The following is a 23,349-nucleotide window of genomic DNA, read 5'->3' on the forward strand; positions in this document are numbered from 1 at the left end:
GCCGCCCTGCAAGTGAATGCTGAAATCGACGGGGCATTCTAGTTGGACCAGCTGCGTTAATCTTCACACGTGTCATCGTTGTTACTTTGTGAACTAAGCAGTGATAACATCATACGCGGGGTCAAAATGTGCGTGCGCTTGGCTTTGCTGATATGCTGATAAACGCCGCTCGCAATCTCACAGACGCGTACGTAAACGAAGGACGTGCTAGGGCATTTGTTGTTTCAGTGAAAATTGCAGATAAGATGGCATTCAGCTCTAGTGGGCATCCCTAAAGAGGCTGCTCCCGATGAAAATTCATCTACAGTGGTGCAGTGGTGGTATCCTCAGGCATGGGCGTCGGCAGGGGGTGCAAGAAAAACACTCCCCCCACACATCCCACCCAAGCCACACCAGCGCTGCGTGGTATCCAGCATTAATCTTACGCCGTGATTAGCCTGCACGCGAATGTGGGAACATGTTTCTGTGACAACAAAAGTGTTATAAAAGGCTCCAGTATGCCGGTAGTACTATAAATAAATAAATAAATAAATAAATAAATAAATAAATAAATAAATAAATAAATAAATAAATAAATAAATAAATAAAATACGCTGTAATGACGGAATCAACAGACCAACAGACTCCGGCTCCGGACTCCTATTTACAAATCTTGCTTCCTGACCCTATAAATAAAATAAAAAGTCGGCCTTCTATGTGGAGGGTAGGTAGAGGGTGCAAAATGAGGAAAGTGCTGAAAATTAAAAACGCATATTATTGCAATTTGTGAATCTGGCCGGCTGTTGCAGCCGTTTTGACATTCATTCGACCTTCACTGAAGCTGCAAGCGAATGGCAACCTATTTTGTCCCTTTTGTGTCCGCACAGCACAGCACTGGCTCGTGCCCCTTGCCGCAGTCCTCGGCTGCGCCACATTGCCCCTCGTCGCGGAGGCCGTCGGACCCTACGTGCCAACCTGGGACTCGCTGGACAGTCGACCCTTGCCAGCGTGGTTTGACCAAGCCAAAGTGGGCCTGTTCCTTCACTGGGGCGTCTTCTCGGTGCCCAGTTACACGTCAGAGTGGTTCTGGTGGTACTGGCAGGGCTGGGATGAACCGCGGAACCCAAACCCTGCCAAGTTCATGGCCAAAAACTACCCCCCAGGCTTCACCTACCCGGATTTCGCCAAAGATTTCACGTGCGAATTCTTCGACCCGGACGAGTGGGCACGCATCTTCCAAGAATCGGGCGCGCGGTGAGGGCGAGCTGTTTTTAAATGATTGTGCTTGATTTATTTACTTGAATAGTCGCATTCTTTATCGGTATGACAGAGAGGAGAGGGCGCACCTATGCGGTTTTATATAGAGTTACTGTATAGAGTTGCGCATCTGTCTTCCAAACGCCGCTAGCAACCATGCGTTGTGGAGAAGCTGACGCTCGGGCCAAGTTTTGTATTTCTCGATGGCGCCGCTGCAGCGAACTGGAGTGACACTATTCATTCACAGTAAAGTTAATCACCGGTCTTTAACACGCCAAACATGTCGATCGGAGACCCTGTAGGCATGTCGCCTGCAAAAACGGAGTGCGTCTTCGCCGCATAGCTGTGGTTGCTAGCCAGACCTATGCGCAACTCTGCTACCTAAAGGTAGCATATACAGTAACTCTAGTTTTATACAAAGTTGCGCACAAAATCAGTTTACTGTGGCCGATTCTTCTACATCGTAAAGCTGCGATGGTTTCTTCGCATGAAGAACTTCGATTCTCCTATTTTACATAACCGCCTAACTCCACTAATTGAAATGGTAATTGATTTAACTTTCCTAATTACTGTCCCAAATGATGTCTTTAACTAGGCGCTTTTAGCTGACCGATTCTGCGGTCCGTTCCCCGTTCCGCTCAAACGCTCAACGTTACCGGAGCGCAACGCGCGTTGTTGGTTTTAGCCAAGCGTCTTTCTTTCAAGGCAAGCGCGACGCCACCTGTGCATCAAAGTCAAAAGTACGTTGAAAAATAAAATAAAAATTGTGCTTATCTTGCAGCAAGAAAGAAAATTCTGTTTTAAAACAGTGTGAATTGATTTATTTTCGCGTTACTGTGGTGCTTGACGCATGAGCCTTTTATATTCTTTTGTCACCTTGGCTTGGCGCTCGACTACAATTTAAGCTACAATTATTCAATCTTATGGGCATGGGTGTCTTCATGCTGTTAGGTATACATTGTGCTCGCCCAAGTTCCGCTGTGTTCTCCTGTACCCTTTGTGTATAGCGAGTACTCGTAGACTGAAGGCTGCATTGCTCATACCGGATACAATCCACACAGCCCAAAGGGTAGCTTTGTTCAGAGAAGAGGCACTATGCATAATGCTTCGTGCAACTACAATTCTTATTTAACGACCGCCTCTTGCGTGACTAATTGCGTTATTTACACTGAGCAGTACGATTATAAACTGTTTAATCCATTTTGTTAACTGCAGGCCCGGCATTTTCTGCCTGAAGTGCACATACATACAGGTAAAAGGGTATTCCATTTCGTTAAATACTGAGCAGCTGCTTATGTTAAAGAAATAAATATTTGCATCCTTGGATTATTAATGCTGGAAAAGGCTCATTTTCTGCTCTAAAGCGGGGTTTTATCTGCTCCAGAAGTTGGACTAAAATTGCTTCGATCAATGACATGACTGAAAGTGGGAGTGAACCCGGAGATGCAAATGTGTTGTTTTCTTTATTGTGAACAAGGGTACAGATGCGCTGACTGTGCGGCACAAATGCCTGGGCATCATCTCGCTCTTGGAGTGTGGTTTAATCCTGTCTGTTGTCCACCTGCACTGCAGTGTCACCACTTCCTTGGACTGGTGGCTCAGGTTCCTCATCTCCAATCATTCCCAAGAGGAGTGATGCCGGCGACTGATTTTTGCAGCAGAATAGAGGACAATGCAGTGAAATTTAAAAAAAATTCTTACCCAGCGCAATACTATTGCAAATAAGCGATGAAATCTCGCAATAAGGAAATCACTTCCGGTACACCATACTTCTCGTCCTGTGTGGAGCCACTCTGAAAATTTAGGTTGTGCTAACCCATTAAGCTGGTATTGAGTTTGACGAACAATGAGAAAAGCAAGTGAGAAGGAACAATGTCTACGCACTTGCTTGTCTCCCTTTCTCACGGCCCTTCAAAAAACAGAAATTTAGATTAAGAGTGCTTTCGACTCTCTGAACACAGTTACGAACAGGCACTACGAAATAGGAAGCAAAACGTAATCACATGCTCACATAACGGCGCACAGCCATGAGCATGCAGTAAGCACTACAACACTGAAAAATATTTGAGAACAACACAACGTTAGCAGTTTTTCGCAAGAATAGAACATCAACATGTCATCAGAGATCGCCAAGTTCTTTGGCGTCATTATGTTGTCCTATAACATCACATTACGAATTCATAAAATAGCATCGTCCATTTGCATTGCCTCCGTGATTGGTGCACCAATCACGGAGGCAATGCAACGCAATAACGGAGTCCTATCACCAAGTGCAGCAAAGGCCGGCGTTATAGTCAGTGAAAATTCTTCCGTTCCAGACCTAGCAATGCAAAGTATGAGTTAGATGAGCTCACGCAGTATGGACGCTTACCCCCGTATTCAGAAGCGCTTGAACTTAGACGCCGCCTTTAAGGCAGCACAAACGCGTTTCAAACGCGCTGCCCTGGGGCAGCGCGTTCAGCGCGTTGCCTTGTGGCAAGTCAAACTAAAGAGCGTTTCTGAATAGGTGGAAGAGTGGCTGCTGTTAAAAACTAAATTGCTACTATTGTACATGAAATCGCTTACTTGCGAAGGTTTGCGGAGTCCTGTTGACGGAAGTACCAAGGAAGCAGCTCGAGACGCTCCTTTATGGCCCGATGTGTCAGCTCTCGATGTGCAATGACGTTTCGTAGAACGTCATCCCACATGCACGGATTTTCAAAGTGATTGGCTTCGACGACTTCTCGGAGAAGGCGCAGATCCTTGTGTATCCTGAAGTGCCGTCTGGTCTTGCGTGTTGGCCGAACAACCGCTATGTTTTCCGAGCAGCGCGGACTCGCGGCACAAAAGAGGCTGCCATTTTGGTTGTTTCTCTTCGTGTCACGTGATCCCTCGCTCGCTAGAGTCCAGGCTGACGGCGACGGTCCGGTCACACGCTCAGCGCCTGACCGTCTGACGCATGCGCAGTGGCGCCGCCACCGACTGGCTGAGCGGAGCGGGAGGCAAAATACGGTCAGCTAAAAGCGCCTACTATCTTTAGGTGCCTGTGGCTACAGAAGAAGTAATTGTGAAGACATCGAACAAATATCGCATTTTCCTGATTTTGGAGGATTTTGGACACATTTCTTCACACACCCGGTATGGTGGCTTCATATGGCTGTGTCTAACGATAACGGGCCTATCGGTCAATTCCCCTTCTTCTGGCTTGGTTTTAGTCGTTTATAAAATGTAATGTAATAATTTTAAAAGGATCGATAATTGTGCTAGTCGGTACGTATTTACAGGGCCCCTCACCAGGTTTGACAATTTTGAGCTGACGAGCGCAATGCATGCACTGGGCGTTCACGATTACGTCTGCCAAAATTTGCAACGCTACGCGCCGCGTAAATGGGTCAAATTTCAAGCTGAACGCTGCTTTCCCTTCCTCTCGCGTCCGCGCGCCCAGAGAGTGAGGGGATGACGTACATGAGAGAATGGCCCTACGTAGATGGTAATGCATTGACGTCGCTCCTCTACGTAGACGACTGTGCTCTGACGTCGCCAACAGTAGCACGTGACATTGCGATAATTATTTGACACGACGTGTAGTTTGTGTAATTTGTTGCTTGAATGGATGAATAAAACTTGAGAGCAATAATAAAACACACAAACGAAATGTGTGCGTTTTCTTTTTTTTAATTTTTACTGCGAATCGCAGCGAGATTCGAGACTAATCTACCTCCGTTTCGCACGCGTTCGTGTTCTCGCGCTTTGCGCATCGTGCAGACGCCACCCTTTGCAAAGAAACTAATTTTCTACCGCGTTCCAGCGCTCATTAGACTCATTTATCCTCCCGCGTCTAACTAGATGTTCATGCGGCACACCGCTAGTCTCGCGTCCGTACAAATGTTGCAGCTTTCGTGCTCAGTAATAGGTTAAAAGCCAAGTGATCGGCGAGGGCGCATTCGGCATAACTTGCAGAGATGAAGCTCCAAGAAGGCCGCCACAACACCGCTCGCGTCTCGGGGGGCTCGGGCTGGTTCGGGCAGGTTCGGGCACGTCATGCGCTCGTGACATTTTGTGCGCATGACGTGTTCATGCGTATGCGTTATGTGATCCTTCTGCTCGCGTGCCGAAGAGGGCAGGGAAGGGATTTGGCTTGCGAAGGCTACACGGGGCGAGCGGCAAGGGTTTGCAGCTCGCCTCCTCGCATCATGGTTTCGCGCCGCTACAAATTATTGTTTTTCTCAGCTTCTAACCGACCGATTAGAAAAATTCTTGTGGCAAAATGCTTTTTATTGGGCTCGCAACAACTTGCAATGTCTAACTAAAATTCGTTAGGTCACCTGGTGAGGGGCCCTTTAATCAGTGAACGGAAGCGCGGAAACAGACAAAAGACGACGAAGAAAGTTCTACACAACACGAGTGCTCGTGTTGTGTAGTTCTTCGTCTTTTGTCCGTTTCCGCGCTCCCACTTCAACAGATGCATTCCTAAGTTTTCACCGGTCTTCCTTTCTTTTCGTCATGTCATTTTTCTTCTTTCTTCTTTCTTTCTTTCTTTCTTTCTTTCTTTCTTTCTTTCTTTCTTTCTTTCTTTCTTTCTTTCTTTCCTTCTTTCCTTCTTTCTTTCTTTCTTTCTTTCTTTCTTTCTTTCTTTCTTTCTTTCTTTCTTTCTTTCTTTCTTTCTTTCTTTCTTTCTTTTTGTTTGTTTGTTTGTCTATTTTGTCGTGTACTTAGGTTCAAGTGCACGTTAAAGAACCCCAGGTAGTCGAAATTTCTGGAGCACTCCACTACGGCGTCCCTCATCATATTGCGGTTTTGGGACGTAAAACTCAAACTATTATTAATAATTGTTTGCTTCGTATGCGTGAGCACTAATGCCATTGACGTGTATGTCACTACCGTGTATGTGTGAGCAGCAGTGCCTCTGAAAACTCGTTCAATGTGACAGCTGGAGGGAAGGACGATGCTGTAACATGCCAACGCCGAACAGTAAAATTATCTGTGACAAAGATCGGCAACTATTCCCTGACAATGCAAAAAACCGAAACGTAAGCTCTCTGAACGTGAACGTTCTGATGTGCTCGCGCCGCAAAGTAATGAGAAACCACAACGAGATGACGTGATGCTGACAATACAGGCCACGTAATCAGCCTTTAAGATGAGCAAACAAATACTGAGCACCGCCTGAACGTGAGCACCCACGACGTCTCTGCATGACACGACTGCGGACGTTTTACTGATTACATTTGTTACCACCAAATTCATGCGCTCGGATTGTCGTTGCCTGTTGCAGCTAACTCATCAATAAGGTAACTGCTCATATGCAATTGGTTGCTAAAAGAACTAAGCAACTACAGTGAGCGTTACTGAGCAAAAAAAAAAAAAAAACATGGCTGATCCCTCCATCATATGAATCGGTATAACACGAAAGTGAAACGTGTCTTCAAAAAGGTAGTTGAGCGTTTATTGTGAATTGTTTCGCCGCAAAGGCGAAGCAATGAATGCAATAGCAACAAATTGTATTGCCATGCGAAGAACGGCAAGCAGCTCGAAACTTGCAGCGTGCTGCTCAAGCACAAAGGACGCACCAAAAGAACACGCACAGGACAAGAGCGAACTAACAACTGTCACAGTTGTTATTCCTTTGTGTTTGAGCAGTGCGCTCCCTTAGCAAACGCGGTCGCTGCAGCGAGCGAAGTGACCTTCGTGCACTCTGTAACTTCAACGTAAACTTGCGGTGAAAGCACAAGAGTACAAACCGTCCCCATCACGAGATAAGCGCGCGCACGGTTGACCACGCCCTGCAGGGCAAAGTACAGGTGGGGGCACGCGCGTATGGCAACGAGCGGGTCGACGACCTTTAAAGCGCGCTCTTCTAAAGCCCTCTTCGCGTCCTTTGCGCCATCTCTCTGGTGATAACAAAACAAGTTCCTCCAAGCTCTGCGTACCGCTAGCGGTAAATGGTATGTATAAATAGCTCGCCGTTAGTATGCTGAAGAATATCGGCTCAAAAATATTCAAAAATAAGTTCCGTAACCATATGGAAACAACGTGATCGAAAGGGTTATTATAAGTTCGGTAATTTACAATTGAACCCTTTAAGCACCTACAAATTTCTAATTTTAAGAAAGCTTCTTCCAAGACATATGGGCTCTGTTTTACCGAATTTCATAATAATACTCCTTACAGTTATTAAACGCTGTACCTCGAAGAGAGAAAGAGAAGCAAGAAAACGTACAGATGCTAACCTGATTCACGCCCCACAGATCTCCTAAATGACACAACACTGGAATTTCGCCGCAAAGCGCCCTGTCACCTTACGCACTTGTAACTTTGCCTGCACAGCACCCTTCACGTCCTCAACACCCTACCTCAATTTTATAGCGGCCTAGCGCCAGTGAATAATTGTCTTCCTAAATTTTTGTCTACTTTGTGGTGAGACATGCGTCGTGAAACATGTGCTAAGGCGTGCACTTCGCATAACAGCGGAAGCCTTCCACGACGTATTGTACTAGTATATATACACCATCATTGAAGCAAACAAAAAGAAAATAATCAGTCTCAACCAAAGCAATCTACTCTTGCTATTCAAGGGCTTGTGTTTGGATGTACCCTTAACAACAGATGTCAAAACAAGGAACGTATAATCTTGGTTTCCCTTGCAGGTACGTTGTTCTCACCACAAAGCATCACGAAGGATTCACTCTGTGGCCGTCGAACGTGAGCTTCAGCTGGAATGCAAAGGACGTTGGGCCGAAGAGAGACTTAGTAGGTGCGGTTTTTACAGCTGCTTCGTTCCGGATGTCGAGTATGTTAAATAGGCGACAGACATCACGGATGTGTCTCTGACGCCGAAAGAAAACGGCAAAAGAACGCAGGCCTTTATTGGGCAGCCATTGAATGCGCGGTTCGTTAACTATGCTATGTCTGACTTGTTAACAGCAGAGAAACGCCATCTCTGCCACGAACCGCGCAGCAAAACATCCTGACGTCTATATACCCCGTTTAATTGTGAGTTCCACAGCGAATGGACGAGCCTGACGTAGACATCCATGCAACTCATACAAAAATGCTCTTGTGTCGAGTTGCGATTCGACAATTTCGACATCAGCTTGCTTATCTGTCGCAAATGTTCCAAGGGCAGCGCATCCTACAAGACGATGGATATATGCAGCCACACGTGGCAGCCGGAATCGATGTGCGCTTGGAGAATACAGAGGCTTCGGTGCTGAGGTCCAACGTTTGTGCTTCCAAACCGCATTAGCCCTTGAGAAAAAACTTTGCTGCAGATGTCAAGTTCGTACGAAGAGTACCCGTGACCCTACAGATTGAAATATAACTATTTTGTAGTCGTCTATTAGCAGTATAAACTACTATAATTCGTAATGTACTTTGTGTACAACACAATGGACACCGTGTCACGGCATTCGTGCGATAGGCGTCCTTCACCAGCCGGCCACGCAAAGTCTTGGAGCACGTTCTTTGAAAATACTGAAAAAGTCGGCCTGAGCTACGAATGGTGGTATGTTGATACACTGAACAAGGAACAATGCACCAGAGAGAGAGATAACAAGTCTACTCGGTAAAGATTCGCAGACGTGCGATTGAAGTGAGAATTGCACGTCTCCGTTAAGTGGTGGTATGGAGACTGCCGAGTTGTCGTGCTGGTGTCCGGCCTCCTCGATCGCGTCAGTGAAAAAGAATATAGTGAACTGTACACTGCAAGTCGTGCGCGTTTATGCCTACATGTACGATAACCTCCGAGTGGGTGCTTGAAATAAGAAGCCGATCTTTCTCGCAGGTGAACTGGCCAACGCGGTTCGATCTAAGACCGGCCTTGTGTTCGGCGTTTACCATTCTCTGTTCGAATGGTTCAATCCCTTGTTTCTCCAGGACAAGAGAAACAATTTTACCACCAGCTATTTTTCGGAGGTGAGCCAACCAACATAAGCTTTCGTTCACTCTTCGCAACTCATTCTCTTTCTTTAAATATTTTATCACGGTATTTTATAGATCATATATAGCTTTGTGAGATATGTTCAGTTTTCAACGTGATTGAGAGAAGAACGGAAACAAGAAAAAAAAAAGCTGTTATTTCTTGTATGACGATACCCTGAGTGTTTATAGCTCGCAAATCATGTACTGAAAGAAGTTTTAACATAAATAAGAAACGTAAGCCCAACAAGGACAAGAAATTGCTACCTATACTTCATCTTTCGAAGTAGGGACAATCTTTTGTGACGATTTTTCTCATTTTTATATTTCTTTGTCTTTACCCGCCGTAGAGTCTGGGTAGCTGCTGCTTCGTATCCCGGCAGCGGTGGAGCCGAATTCTGACTAAGGGTGAAATGCGAAAGAGCTTGCGTGTACTTATAGCGCACGTTGAAGAACCCAAAGTGGCCGAAATTAACCCGGAGCCCTCCGATGCGGCGTGACCTCATAACCCGTCGTTAATCATCCTGTCCGGCCGGCTCTTCGCTCTTCGCAGGTTTCTTAAGGTCGCGCAGGAGAAATTCGCGAGAGTTATCATTTCGACGGACACGTGTGGTCTTTGTTACTTTTCATGTTCACCCATATGTCTCAACAAAAGCATTGTCGCTGAAATGATAATGGCGAGGTATACGCTGTACGCTTGTATGACCCAAACGCGTACACGCTTTTATCTCAGGGCAAAACGCTCGTCGAGCTGCGCGAGTTGGTGGAGCGATACAAGCCCGAGATCATCTGGTCGGACGGTGACCCTGCTCCGGCAGAATACTGGAAGAGCCGGGAGTTTCTGGCCTGGCTGTACAACGACAGGTATAAGCGCCTGAAGGCAGTCTCTTGCCAAGAATTGCCGATGTGTTTTCTTTTGTGAAGGCAATTTAGCGCTCTTCTTTGTCGCACAGCCCCGTCCGAGACACCGTGGTCACCAACGACCGCTGGTGCAATGGCTGCAGCTGCAAGCACGGTGGATACTTCACGTGCTACGATCGTTACGATCCAGGCGAGTGACAAGTGTCGTGCGGCCAAGTGCCGGCTGGTCAGCGTTGAGCTCGCACTATGACTGTTATTGTTGTTAGTATTATTAATATCATTGTTGCCGATTTATTATTATTATTATTATTATTATTATTATTATTATTATTATTATTATTATTATTATTATTATTATTATTATTATTATTATTATTTATTTGTTGTTGTTGTTGTTGTTGTTGTGGTAGTATAGTAGTAGTAGTAGCAGCAGCAGCAGCAGCAGTAGAGTAGTAGTAGTAGTAGTAGTAGTAGTAGTAGTAGTAGTAGTAGTAGTAGTAGTAGTAGTAGCAGTAGTAGTAGTACTAGTAGTAGTAGTAGTAGTAGTAGTAGTAGTAGTAGTAGTAGTAGTAGTATGTCCCCTTTAACCCGCAGCAAGAAGAGTGCGTACCGTACTCACGGATTGAAACGCGGAAATTTAGGGCTAAGTAATGCTCTTACTTTCGTTTCCAGCGTCTACAGTTCGCCTCATATCGGCGCAATTTTGACTTGAAAGCTTACATTAGAGCCAACATTACCTTTAGCGGCCAGACTTGCAGTCACATGACGCGGTTCTCACGAGCAATTGCTCACAGCAGTCGTTATACTAAAAAAAGAAAAAAAAACAAAGCCGTCGCGTTTCATTCTGTGATTACCGTACTCATTTAGTAACAGTGGCTAGCACCGGCAGCTCATACGTACCGGAGGGGGTCCCAGCTTCGCGAAGCCGGAGTTGCGTTACTCAACTTGAACTTCGTTACAGCGCAACGCTAGACACGGACAAAAGGAAGGAAAACGAACAACACGTTTCTTCCTTTTGTCCGTGTCTAGCGTTGCGCTGTAACGAAGCTCAAGATGAATTATCCTAAGTGGTTCAACTTGCCGTCTTGTTGCGTTACTCGAAACGGCAACGAAGGTTAGAGGTATACACATCGCATAGCTTTATGCGAACAAAAATAAAAATAGGAAAAAATACGCGTTGGGTAAGAGTATGAAAAATATAAAAAGAAAGTGCAGACCGCGAACACGCTGAACACATTTCAACAGCGTGACCAGGGGCGTAGCCAAGGGGGGGGGGGGGGGGTTGGGGGGGGTTCAACCCCCCCCCCCCCGAAATTTTTCAATTTTGCTTGCATATATATACATGCACACATACAAACGCACGCACGAACATACATAATGTATGGTTGAACCCCCCCCCCCCCCCCCCCCGAAAAAAGTTTCTGGCTACGCCCCTGAGCGTGACACTAGATCATGTATACATCTACGTCCCGTTCAAATTTCCGTTGTTAACTGTGTTCCACAAGCTGAACTCCAAGCAGCGTGGTTTTGGACGCGCAGGAGTGCTGCAGCCGCGCAAGTGGGAGAACTGCATGACCCTGGACCGCCAGTCCTGGGGATACAGACGAGACGCCACACTGGCCGACGTGCTTTCCATACAGGAGCTCATCGAAACACTCGTCCAGTCAATCAGGTACGGCGCATACATAGCCTGCGTATGCTTACGTCTTTCAATGCGCGTTACAAAGGCCACGTTGCTCACCCTCTCCCTGTATCTACATTTGCCGCCCGAAGCTCGCGCGCGCTGTCATCCTTCGTGCTACGGGCCATCGCGTCAACGCTCAAAGTAGTTTAATTTGGAAGCGAGTCTGAAAGCCGCTATATTCCCTTCCCCCTTCCGCTCGTCTTGCCCTCGACAGCTCTCAATTTAAAAATATATATATATGAAATTTAAACAGAAGACACTCTGAAATTTCTTCCCCGCAGGCATACACCCGCGGTGATAGCTTAGCGGCTAAGGAGCTGCGCTGCTAAGTTCAAGGGTCCGGATTCGATTCCCAGCTACGGAGGCTACATTTTATGGGCGTGAAGTGGAAAAACACCCGTATACTCAGATTTAGGTGGTCAAAACTAATCGTATTCCCCTACAATGGCGTGCCTCATAATCATATCGCGGCTTTGGTTCTTAAAAGCACGCATTTTCTCCCGCAGCCACCGCACTGAAAAATCCATAAGCATCTGTGCCCTTATTTGTTCACGTCAAAGGGGGCATGCAAAAACGTTACAGATGAAGCCACCCTCACCGCTCTTGAAGAAATAGGTGCGAGTGGTCAGGTGTTTCGCTATAGACACAGTTATTTCTATGCGCCCTTTCTTTGCGAGCGTCGAAGACGGACACGCTTCTTCACATTACACCTATACCGTGACGTCCTCCAAGATTATGTAAGCACTGAGATTGTTCAGCTTCACGCTAAGTGGATTCCTTGATCACATTCGAAGCACAGTTAAAGTATTAATGTAGGCGGATGAAATCTGCCTTTGGTATCTGCCAAAACGTCTTAGGGGTGGCTATGTTTTAAAGAAAGCAATTTATTATTATACATTCGAAGACTGTCATCTTCGAAATGGTCTTCTTGTACAGTGATACACACGGTCTACCTAGTGTTCCTGTCGCTTCACGAATGTGGCCTGGAACTCTTCCTTCTGAAATGAATCAGGCACCTCAGTCTGCAATTAGAGCTTTATTTCACCAACCGTGTCAAAACGGCCACCCTCGAACAAGGATCATTGTCTCGTCATCGTCCTGATTCCGCCGCCGATGTTGTCATCTTTCGCAGTCATCGTCGCACTTTTCTCGTTGTTACCTCGCTAGTCATTGTTACCGTAAATGAGTCCGGAGCCCGGATAAATTGCTGAAGCCTGCCGATTTATTTGTCTATCCTAAAATAAGTATTTGGAAGTATGTACTGTCATAACAGTTCAGTTACTCTCCCCCTACATTTGTTTTTCTTTTTTCTTCTTCTTAAAAACATTGTGAGACAAGCCTTAGCTCTGTACTAAACCAGTCGTTCTCTCAGCCACATAACGTGGAGGTCTATAGGCTCAGGCCAGCCGAAATTAACTCACCCTTATTAGGGACAAACCCACTTGAAAGGCAGTGGCAGATCTGTCTTGCCAGCAAGTAGGTAGAGTTATGGGCGTCCGGAGGGGGGTGCAAGGGGGGGCAGCTGCCCCCCCTTGGAATTTTGGATAATAATTTTCTATGCAGTAGCAGTAATTCTACACAGCTTGATTAGCACACTCCAGTCCCGCATATCCGCGTGAAACATCATTCAGGATTACCAGCCAACTTTGCACGTTACATACTGCTATGGACTAATCTTGCCGGTCATGTCACGGCAATGAAACAAAAGCTACCTATGCTGTATGCACCCCTCCCCTCCCCCACACTCTGCTGATGCACCCCCCTGGAAAAAGTTCTGCGGACGCCCTTGGGTAGAGTCAAATGTTGCCCTGCACGACCAAGCCGAGAGAGCCGCACAGGTCAGTGGAGCCGTGGACTTGTCGATCCCATCCATCCTTGCCCCAATATTCCAAAGTTAAATAAGGTTTCTACTACTACTACATCTTAGTTCGACGTTTTATTCTCGCAGGCTGCGCGCTGATATAGATGGCGCCGGCAATGACGATGAGTTTCTACATGTCAGGAAACTGAAGAGTTGATGAACACTTTCGATTTACGCGAGAGCACGATCATCGCAGTCCTAGATTGTCCGCCTTTCTATAATACAGTGTAATCGAAACGAACCACTTGAGCGAAAGTCTTAATTTGCAAAGAATCGGGTGCTATAGACGAGTGGCGAAACGAAATTAGGTTAGCTGCAATTGTGCAACAACACTTCGAGATCAGCATATACTGTGCAGCGTAAGAGGCTGCGCAGCACGGCTACCTAACGGAAACTACATATATAGGCGAATCCACGAGAGCTCGTGACCGCATGTTGTCTTAGATGCGTCTCCAAGCGCTGACGATCCATGTTTGTGCTGTCAGTCTGTTGAAAAGCATTATGCGCGCGCAGTTGCGGGGGCAACATCCTCATCAACGTGGGGCCCACTCGAGACGGCAGACTGGAGCTCATCTATCAGGAAAGACTGCAGCAGCTGGGCCGCTGGCTCAAGGTGAACGGCGAAGGTGTATACGGGTCGGCGGCATGGACTTGCCAGAACGATACTGCCACTGGAAAGGTCTGGTACGTGACTCGAGATCATGGCCCCCGCTGCCCCCTCCGGAATCATGTGGCCTATTTCGATAAGTGCAGAAGAGATGGAGCATTCTGCATAAACTTTTTGCATAATTGATCTTAGTTAATTCACTAATTACGCGTAATATAAAAATACCCTAACGAGCGCCACATGGCGGCAAACCATATGTCGGTGGTTTCATTTAGTTGCGGTCAACCACTTTTTTTTTTAAATCCTTGGTTCTAGTTACGTGAAACACCCGGTATACGCTGATACATAGCGTCGGAAAATACTTTTGCTTCAATGTATGAATATGTTATCCCCTAGGAGGTTATACATAACGTCCTTGCTTATCCCTTGCTATAAATATAGTTGATACAACCTCCCATTTGCGATGATTGAAGAATTCAGCTGCACTCGGAAGGCGTCGTGTGGCGCAGAAGCCGGTACAGCGCCGTCTCTTTGGCGCTGCTAAAATCGACAGCTCTTAATAGTCCATTGCAGAGTGGGTGCCGAGGGAACAAAACGCTCTCGAAGGCAGTGGTGCAAAACATAAGCGGGGCGGGGTTCTGATCCCCTTGTGTTCAGGTTGAGGGGGAACACCCCCTGCAAGTGTCCCCCCTTCAGATTTAGCTTTAGAACATCATATTTGAATTCCGTAAAACCAACTCCGGGATCTGAGGCCCTTCCAAAGGCCAGAAACGAAGTCCAAAAGTGAAAGCAGCTTTCTGGTTCAAAAGCCACTGTAGAGCAAATTAGCTTTCTGAAATGTTACGTGTGCTGCAAATATTTATTATGCTTGGCTTTAACATGCGAAGTAAATAAATAATTGCCGATCACCTACCGTTATTTATGTCGATGCTTCGGATGGAAGCCATTGGCAATGTATAGTATGAATCCCATTCGGGCAAGATAAAACAGCGCAAAAGAAGACAGGACGCAGACAAAGACGGACAGATACAGCGCTGGGCCTTTCTCTGTGCCCTGTCTGTTTCTGCGCTGTTTTTTTATTTGCCAAGTATGAACCAACTCACCCAGGCATCCGTTTTAGCTTAATCCGACTACTGCTGGAAAATAAAGTCACCGGTGAACATGAACACGCTTTACAAAGAAGTGTCCAGGGTTAAATCGTGGGAGGCTGTTTCTAACAGGTATGCACGACGGGGAATGAAGCTGAGGCCAGAGGAAACCGTTTCCTTTACGTGTTATAACAGCAAAGTGCTAGCATTTTCATTTGATGATGTAGCCCGAATGACATATTATAACAAGAAATACGCTAGGTCTTTTCGAGTTACACTTAGAAACTAGCTTCAATGCACATCTCTCCTATTGGCTGCTCAGTACTGTTAAGTTAACTTGAAGGGGACGTAGCGCTAGACGACAAGGACAGAGAAAACGTGTCGAGTACTCTGACCACTTCGAATGCATCAAACCAACTAGCCCAAAAAGCCGTACATTTCCCGATTCGGTGCCGAGGCCCATGCTCGTTTTTTTTAAATTTTATTTCAAGGCATGATTTAGTTTTTATATAATTAAAAACAAAGCCTATATTTTTAAAAACAATATGGCCGCCATGACAAGATGTGTATGTGTCTCCTCGTGATTTTTCTGGATTTACACCACTGGTCGAAGGAAAGGTGGAGTGATGAAAATAGGATATCAAAGGATGGCCGTTCGGCTGACACGGGACAGTGGTATATGTTAGCAAAAATAAGCCGAGATGGGAGTAAATGGCTTGTCCTCTAGCGCACGCCCTGATGGGGGTTTTAAAAACACCGTCCGGACGGAGTAAAAAATTTACTCCCCAACAGGACGGGGTTTTTGGATGGACAGAGGGGAGTTTTTGTTTACATCCATAGGGGAGCTTTTCCAGGTAAATATGGGAGTAAATTTTTATAACCATCAAAAAGAAATTAGCATCGAAACACGCAAACTGGATCACACGTACACAAACATGCACACAACGTTCGCAAAGTAATACAACACTCACACTGACAACAACTCACCACCAGCGCTTCACAACCAAACTTTGGTCACCGAGTATATATAGGCACCACATCTTGACCTCCAATGTGCCTCAGATGGGACACTTCTTTCTCCGAAATTAAGCAACAAACATTCATGGCGTACGTGTAAATTTGTGATGAGCTTATAGATACCACTGAGGCACACCTATCTTTTACTATAAACCCGCCTAACATTCAACGCCTTCTTAATTAGCGAATTTTGATTATCAGCTGGCACTCTGTCGCATGGGATGTATCCGCCTTAGCAGTACTGTGCGTGAGTCTGTAAAATGCACATAATCGTACACGAACCACGAGCGGCCGTGCACGAACGCTTCAGCGGCACACATTCACGAGCAACACCGGCGAAGAAATGCGTCGCCCCGCCGGTATATACCGCGTTGTGGCCGACGGCGTCGCTAGGCCTCTCCCAGGAGTACGGCACGGCTATACGATGAACGACAGCTCGCGATCACAAAATACTTGCTGCTGTACAGTTTTCGTCGCCGTTTTTTTTACACACACACTGCCGCTATCCGAGTCCGCTGTCCGCGTTAAGCTACGGAGCGATGCACTTACAACGAACGAGACGGCTCGTAGTCGCGGTTCCTGTTGCTCGCAGTACGTCGGCGGTCGCACGTTGGTTCAATCTGTCTCGTGTCGGCGCTCGCCTTCTCGCTAGACGTTTGACAGCGGTGGTTGCATGGCGCAAAAGAGACAATTTAAGCTTATTCATTCCAGCAGCTTTTATTTTCTGTGAAACATATTCTTTGCTTCACCGGTGGCCGGTGCGAGCTCGTAGAACTCACTACGGCGACCGGTGTGGCGGTGCGAGTTCGCTACGTCGCCGGCTTGGTACCGACGACGTAGCGAAGCCTTCTTACCGCTTAGAAGTTGCAGCCGGTGAAACATCGTTTCGGTGACACTCCGAGAAGCAAGCGTTGCCGGTGGTCGGAGCGAGCGCGTCGCCGGCGCAGCTCTCCCACCGGCCGCCGGCCGGCTTGATGCCGACGACGTAGCGAAGCCTACTTCTTACTGCTTCGAAGTTTTAGCCGGTGAAACTCCAGAAACAACCCGCTGACGATCGCAACAGCTTACTTTTGTTACCGATGAAATTATTCTTCGCACTTCTTCGTAACTCGGCACGTTGAAGCGAGGTATCCGTGGCGTGTCGGAGGCTTGCACTCGTGTGCATGGGCATTGCCGCTTGACGGGAGAATAAACACGGGACAGCCAGCTCGATGTGTTCGCGGTCGGACGCTGGCGCGAGTTGAACTTGTCTCTGACCAGAACGGTTCAGTGGAGAAAATAGTCCTACACGTCTACACAAACCAACCGGCCGTTGCAAATCCTCGCTGCACTGATAACTTCGTTGTCTGTCGACAAATGCTCACACGGCGACCCACACAAGGCACTGGAGCTTCACACCGGCGTGCTACACGCACATTCACACACGCACGCACGTCACGACCAAAAATGGTTTTTAAAACTCCCATAGGGAGTTTTTAACCACGGCACGCACGTCACGACCAAAAATACTTTTTAAACCTCCCATAGGGAGTTTCTAACCACGTGACCTAAAACTCCGTGGGGAGTTTAACAAGGTCATGTCGTTCATAAACTCCCTCATTAAGCACGGGGCGTTTTTCGACGACATGTGCCGACTTCACTCCGCTACCACGGAGTAAATGATTGGGGCATGGGGGTTTTGGGGGCTCATGTGCTGGAAAAGCTCCCATCTCGGCTAATTTTTGTTTACAGTCGCCCTAAAGTTTGCCGTATAGCTATGATGGACTTAATTATGACGACGACTGCTTCATTTGGCTGGTGCAGGTATACGCAAGGCGTGACTAAAGACGGTGAAAAGGCGGTGTACGTATTCATCTTGGAGTGGCCATCGCAAAGCGTTCTCCACTTGGCCTCGTTGCGGCTGGGTGCCGGATCACGGGTTGTCCTACTGGGCGCCGAAGAAGAGCCCGTAACCGTAGTGGAACAGTCGACTCTTCGTCTGACACTGGCTCTGCCAAATCTCACCATGGACCGGTTGCCCACACCCTGGGCCTGGGTTCTCAGGGTCACGGGACCAGCCACCGGATACTGCCCCACGAGGCTCTCCGTTAATTCTATTCTGTGAGAACAGGACACAATGCCAAATAAGAGCGCCTCGATACGTTGAACATTTGTTTTTGCCAAATGTAGGCCCGTACCGGCCGTGCTCATTTTTTTTTTCTCCTGCTCATTTTGGTAGTAATGGCGACACGTTCTCTCAAGGCTGCTGCTATACTGGCGCACCAAACGGTCCAGAATGTACACTCTACGTCCCAAACAATATGATTACGAGGGACGCCGTAGTGGAGGGCTCCGGCAATTTTTACCATCTGTTGTTCTTTAACGTACACCTAAATCTAAGTACACGGGCCTCCAACATTTCTCCTCCATCGAATGCGGCCGCCGCGGCCAGAGTTCGATCCCGCGACCTTCGGGTCAGCAGTGCAGGAACATCACAACCAGGGCGCAAAGTCAGCCCCCCCCTCAATTTTTAAGGAGGGGCCCGGCCCCCCCTCGGCTGTCCGACAGTGGCACTGCGGCACCCATTTGACAAGTGCTGGAGTTGAATTTTTTGGCAGTAGTGCTTTGTGCGGGGAAATTATACTCTGCAATTTTCCGAATAATGATTTAATCGCGAATGTTTGGTTGATGGGGTGTCAGCAAAATAGAAGAAAACAGGTATCGTCGTACTGCTGAATGCAGTTCACTGAGACACTGAACACCACGAGCAACGCCTCCTGAAACCATGGGGCACCACCCTGTTCGACAGAGCTTCTTGGCGCAGCATACTGTTTCACGAGGCACCTGAGTGTGAAGCTACCTGCTCGTGAATCAGTATGGTTCACCTTGATCTGTTTAGTTTGCCACTCAATTTTCATTCTTTTAGTTGTGCATCACAAGTCTGATGTAATTGTAAAGACGCATGTATTTTGCCTACTTTATTATAGGGAAGTGGTAGTGAAAATAAAATATAGCATTGTCGTGCCTGAAGTTCTGAATCCAGTGAGTCCATTATTGTTACTTACTTTGAGATCACATATCTTTAAGCCTTTACATCCCGAGTTATTTTTGAAAAATCGTTCCCAAAATAATTTCATTTAATGCTTGGTTGGATTGACACGTTGAATAAATGCCCGAAATACATGTGCTTGTATAGCATTCATAAGCATTTGTTCAGTTCTAGAGACAGCTGGCTTCACAGCACTGTGATCATCTCAAACACCTCTCTTAACGCTTAATCTATAGCATATATATATATATATATATATATATATATATATATATATATATATATATATATATATATATATATATATATATATATATATACAGTGGAATCTCGTTGATACGATTCTGCATAATACGTTTTTCAGCCTAATACGTTTTTGTTCTTATTCCCGGCCAACATCCCTTGGAAATGCGTTTAATACGGTCACATTTTTGCCCAAAATTGGATAATATGACCGCGAAAGTGGATCTTGACCGATATATCTAGAAATTCTGCGTTTATTCGTCGGTATGGCAGCTCGCACCGCGTTCCAACAACCCACGATCTGCGCATTGCAGAGCCGCTGAGGCCACAGCAGCATCTCGGTTTTGTGGCGAAATAGTTGCGAGGCGATCGTTTCTTCTAGATTTTATATATATGGTCAAAGGTATCATTTGGGACAGTAATTAGGAAAGTTATATTAATTAACTTGTTAATTAATGGAGTTAGGCGGTTATGTCAAATGGGAGAATTGAAGTTCTTTATGCGAAGAACCCATCGCAGCTTTGAGATAAAGAAAAAGCGACCTCTATTAATTATTGCAGCGTAATGAAATTCAACCAATTTCAACGGCGAAACCGAAACCGAAGCACCGATGAGCGCAACACGCAGACGACCACAATGACGTCACTGTTCAAGACAACGAGTACAGAGGTGTATTTCTTCAGCGTTCGTTAATGTATGTGCGCCATGCGTGCTATATTAGCAAGCGCAGCCCGCACACCAGCACAACGAAGTCGGTTGATGCTCGATATAACGACGCTCACTCATTCTGGACGTCTCAGAAGAATATGGCAGTTGAGCGCTCCCGCGTTTCGGTTTCGCCGCTGCATTTGGTTCAATTTCGTTACTTCGCAATTATTACTAGAGGCCGCTTTTTCGAAACCTCAAAGCTGCAGTGGGTTCTTCGCATGAAGGACTTGAATTCTCCCATTTGACTTAACCACCAACCTCCACTAATTAAAAAGTTAATTAATCTAACTTTCATAATTAGTGTCCCAAACGATGTCTTTAGCTATCTCAAGATGCCTGCGGCTACAAAAGAAGTAATTGCGAAGGCGTCGAACAAATATCGCATCTTCCTCATTTTTGGGTATTTTCGGACACATTTCTTGAAACACCCTGTATATATATATATATATATATATATATATATATATATATATATATATATATATATATATATGTATATATATTGCTACTTTATGAGGGCCCCTCCTCCAATGAAGGAAGACTTTAAGCCCTGATCATAACCTAGACCACCGCGCTGAGCACGAGGTCGACGATCAAGAGGTCGCACGGGAGGGTTCGGAGATCGTATCGCACGTGGTAAAAGGTAGCGCCTTCTCCATCCTGTGGCAGATAAGCATCATTTGCCAGCGGAAAGCGCGCGTGAGCCATCGTCTCAGTGCGCGCTGCCTGCTACTCGCCGAACATCGCAGGCCCGACGCAGTAGCGAAGTCTTCGTCGCGGAAGTGCTTGTTGCACACAAGACTCGTAGCCGATGGCTACTTGCCGGTTCTTAGCTTTACAACCCATGCTTCACGCAGTTTCTTGTCCCGCGGTTACCGGTGCAGGCTGACAGTACTGGGCTCCGTTGCGTAAGCCCGGCACCGAGCGGTAGAGCCCCATGTTCGTCGCCTTCGGAGGCAGCCACTCTATTACAATGGTTTCAATTGAGTAGAAAATGCGAGAAAACTTCCGTTTTGAACAGACCGCGGCGCATGTGGGACTTGAAACTCGTTTTCAAAGCACGCGGCAGCGCTCCACAAGCAGCCGACGCAGAAGTTCTATAAACGTTGGCCGACGCGGCCGATGAGACCACGTGATCCTACCAAGAACGCCACGCCGATGGTATGCCGATGGTGGCGCCGGCGTTTCCAGTGGTGGGCCTCGCGGCCAATAGAATACCGAAGCCGTAAACGTGAGAGGCCGAAAGCCCCCAACAGGCTGGATAGGTGGCGCCATCTAGCGGGGCCAAGATGAACCAGGCAAGCACAAAATTGTTATTGCAGAAACATCGCGCATTCTACGTCCAGTGTAAATGCCTTGCAGCGGCATAATTACGAATGAGTTGCCTTTTTAATGATTTTTTTCCCCTGAAAAACACTAGGCGAAAACAAACGTTGCACAAAGCGTCACAAGATGTCCACACCATCGTCCGGTAACCTGGTGTTCCTACTTTCTTTTGCACATACCGGGATACTGCACATGCTAAAAACCTCTCATGATTTTGCTGCAATGGTAATTCAATATCTGCATTAAATATATTTTTAGTGAAGTTGCCATCATCATTTAGTGGTTTGTGCAAATGTAAAGGTATACGTTTACGTATACCTTTACGTATGGGGAGATACCTTTACGTTTACGTATGGGGAGCTAAAATTTTTCTAAAGCATGCGTTCCGGTAACACTGTAAACGCAATCCTTTATTCCGGTAGCTAAAAGTCCCAATGCACGAAATATCAATATGAGCTTTATAAAATCGTTATTGTGGGTTCCTGCAGCGAATACGCACTGATTAAAGTTTATTACCATGGGGTAACTACAGAAGTAATGTGAGTTACTTTCTTTCGGTAACGTGTTACCTTTTTTTTGTAGTTAACATAGGGTAGTAAAGGATTCTTGCTTTTTTTTTAGCATAATGAGTAAAGTATTTAGTTACCTTTTTTTGGTAAAGCCTACAACACTGGTGGTGAAGTGAATTAACCAGTGAAAATTAGGCTTGTGCGAATAGTAAATTTTAGGTCCGAAGCGAATTCGAAGCGAATAGTGATTTGGTCGAAGCGAATTTCGAAGCGAATTCGAATAGTTTATATCACATATTAGAAAGAAAAATGAGCATATTTGTCATGACCCAACTAACCAGCGCAATATTTTTAAAGTTGAAACAAGGCATATGCATATGTCATTCTCTTTGGTTCAAAGGGAAGTGGAAGTAAATTTGAGTAATAGCAGGATTTGACTTTCGGTAGAATGCAAATGATAACCTGTAAAATATGTTACGTTTTAAAATTTACTATACTTAGAGCATATAAGCCGGTATCACAAGCTTTTAAACTTAAAAAAAAAATGATGAATCGATGTGAGGGTAATACAGTAAAACCTCATTAATTCGAACTCTGTTACTTCAAAATCCCGTATAATTAGAAGGGTTTCTTTGGCCCCCTATTTTGCAATGTAAATTTGAGTGGATAATTTGAAGCGGCGGTCAGTACCGGCCCGGTTAATTCGAAGACTTTGGGTGCCATATGTGCCATTCCCCGATCCAGCCGCAAATCCGCAAAATGATGGCCCCTAGGAGCCACAAGGCAGTGCAATGTAGCGATACTAATGAGTGACAAGTGAAGCATACCAGCCTCGCTGCTGCCCCAGCGCAAGAAAAAAACTCAACAAAAGGTGGTCTCGTGGTCAGCTGAAATGTGCGCCTGCGGAAAAGACGCACTGCACTGGAACACAGCGGTGACACGCGGGCAGCATGCCGCATGCTTCTCTCAACGTCAGCGCGTCATGATTTACCCATTCTTTCTGGGAAAATAGAGAAATTAATAAAGGGCGGTCTGACGGAATTCGCGATGTATGCGAACCTCCGAATGGCGGTTGTTCCGGCAATTTGCGCACTTGCACTGCTGGCAGAGTACTTGCCTGCAACGCCTACTTCGAAAACCCAGTTCGAAATCTTCAATGATGATCTTCTCCACCCAGAACACATCGCGAATTCCGTCACACTGGTCATTATTAAATTCTTTATTTTACCAGAAAGAATGGGCGAATGGTCGCATCATGACGCGCTGAAGCTGCGAGGAGCAGGCG

General features: G+C 46.3%; 1 protein-coding gene across 1 annotated transcript; it reads left to right on the top strand.

Moving 5' to 3' along the window:
• Positions 1–245: 245 nt before the first annotated feature.
• Positions 246–18,406, top strand: LOC119396333 (alpha-L-fucosidase). The gene is made up of 9 exons (XM_049412029.1): positions 246–261; positions 789–1,233; positions 7,863–7,969; positions 8,999–9,129; positions 9,866–9,996; positions 10,086–10,183; positions 11,533–11,665; positions 14,052–14,222; positions 18,054–18,406. The coding sequence occupies exons 1-9, from the start codon at positions 246–248 to the stop codon at positions 18,352–18,354; spliced, it is 1,533 nt and encodes a 510-aa protein (XP_049267986.1). The 3' UTR covers positions 18,355–18,406.
• Positions 18,407–23,349: the final 4,943 nt, after the last annotated feature.

The sequence above is a fragment of the Rhipicephalus sanguineus genome, chromosome 1, assembly GCF_013339695.2.
Source record: "Rhipicephalus sanguineus isolate Rsan-2018 chromosome 1, BIME_Rsan_1.4, whole genome shotgun sequence".
NCBI lineage: Eukaryota > Metazoa > Arthropoda > Arachnida > Ixodida > Ixodidae > Rhipicephalus > Rhipicephalus sanguineus.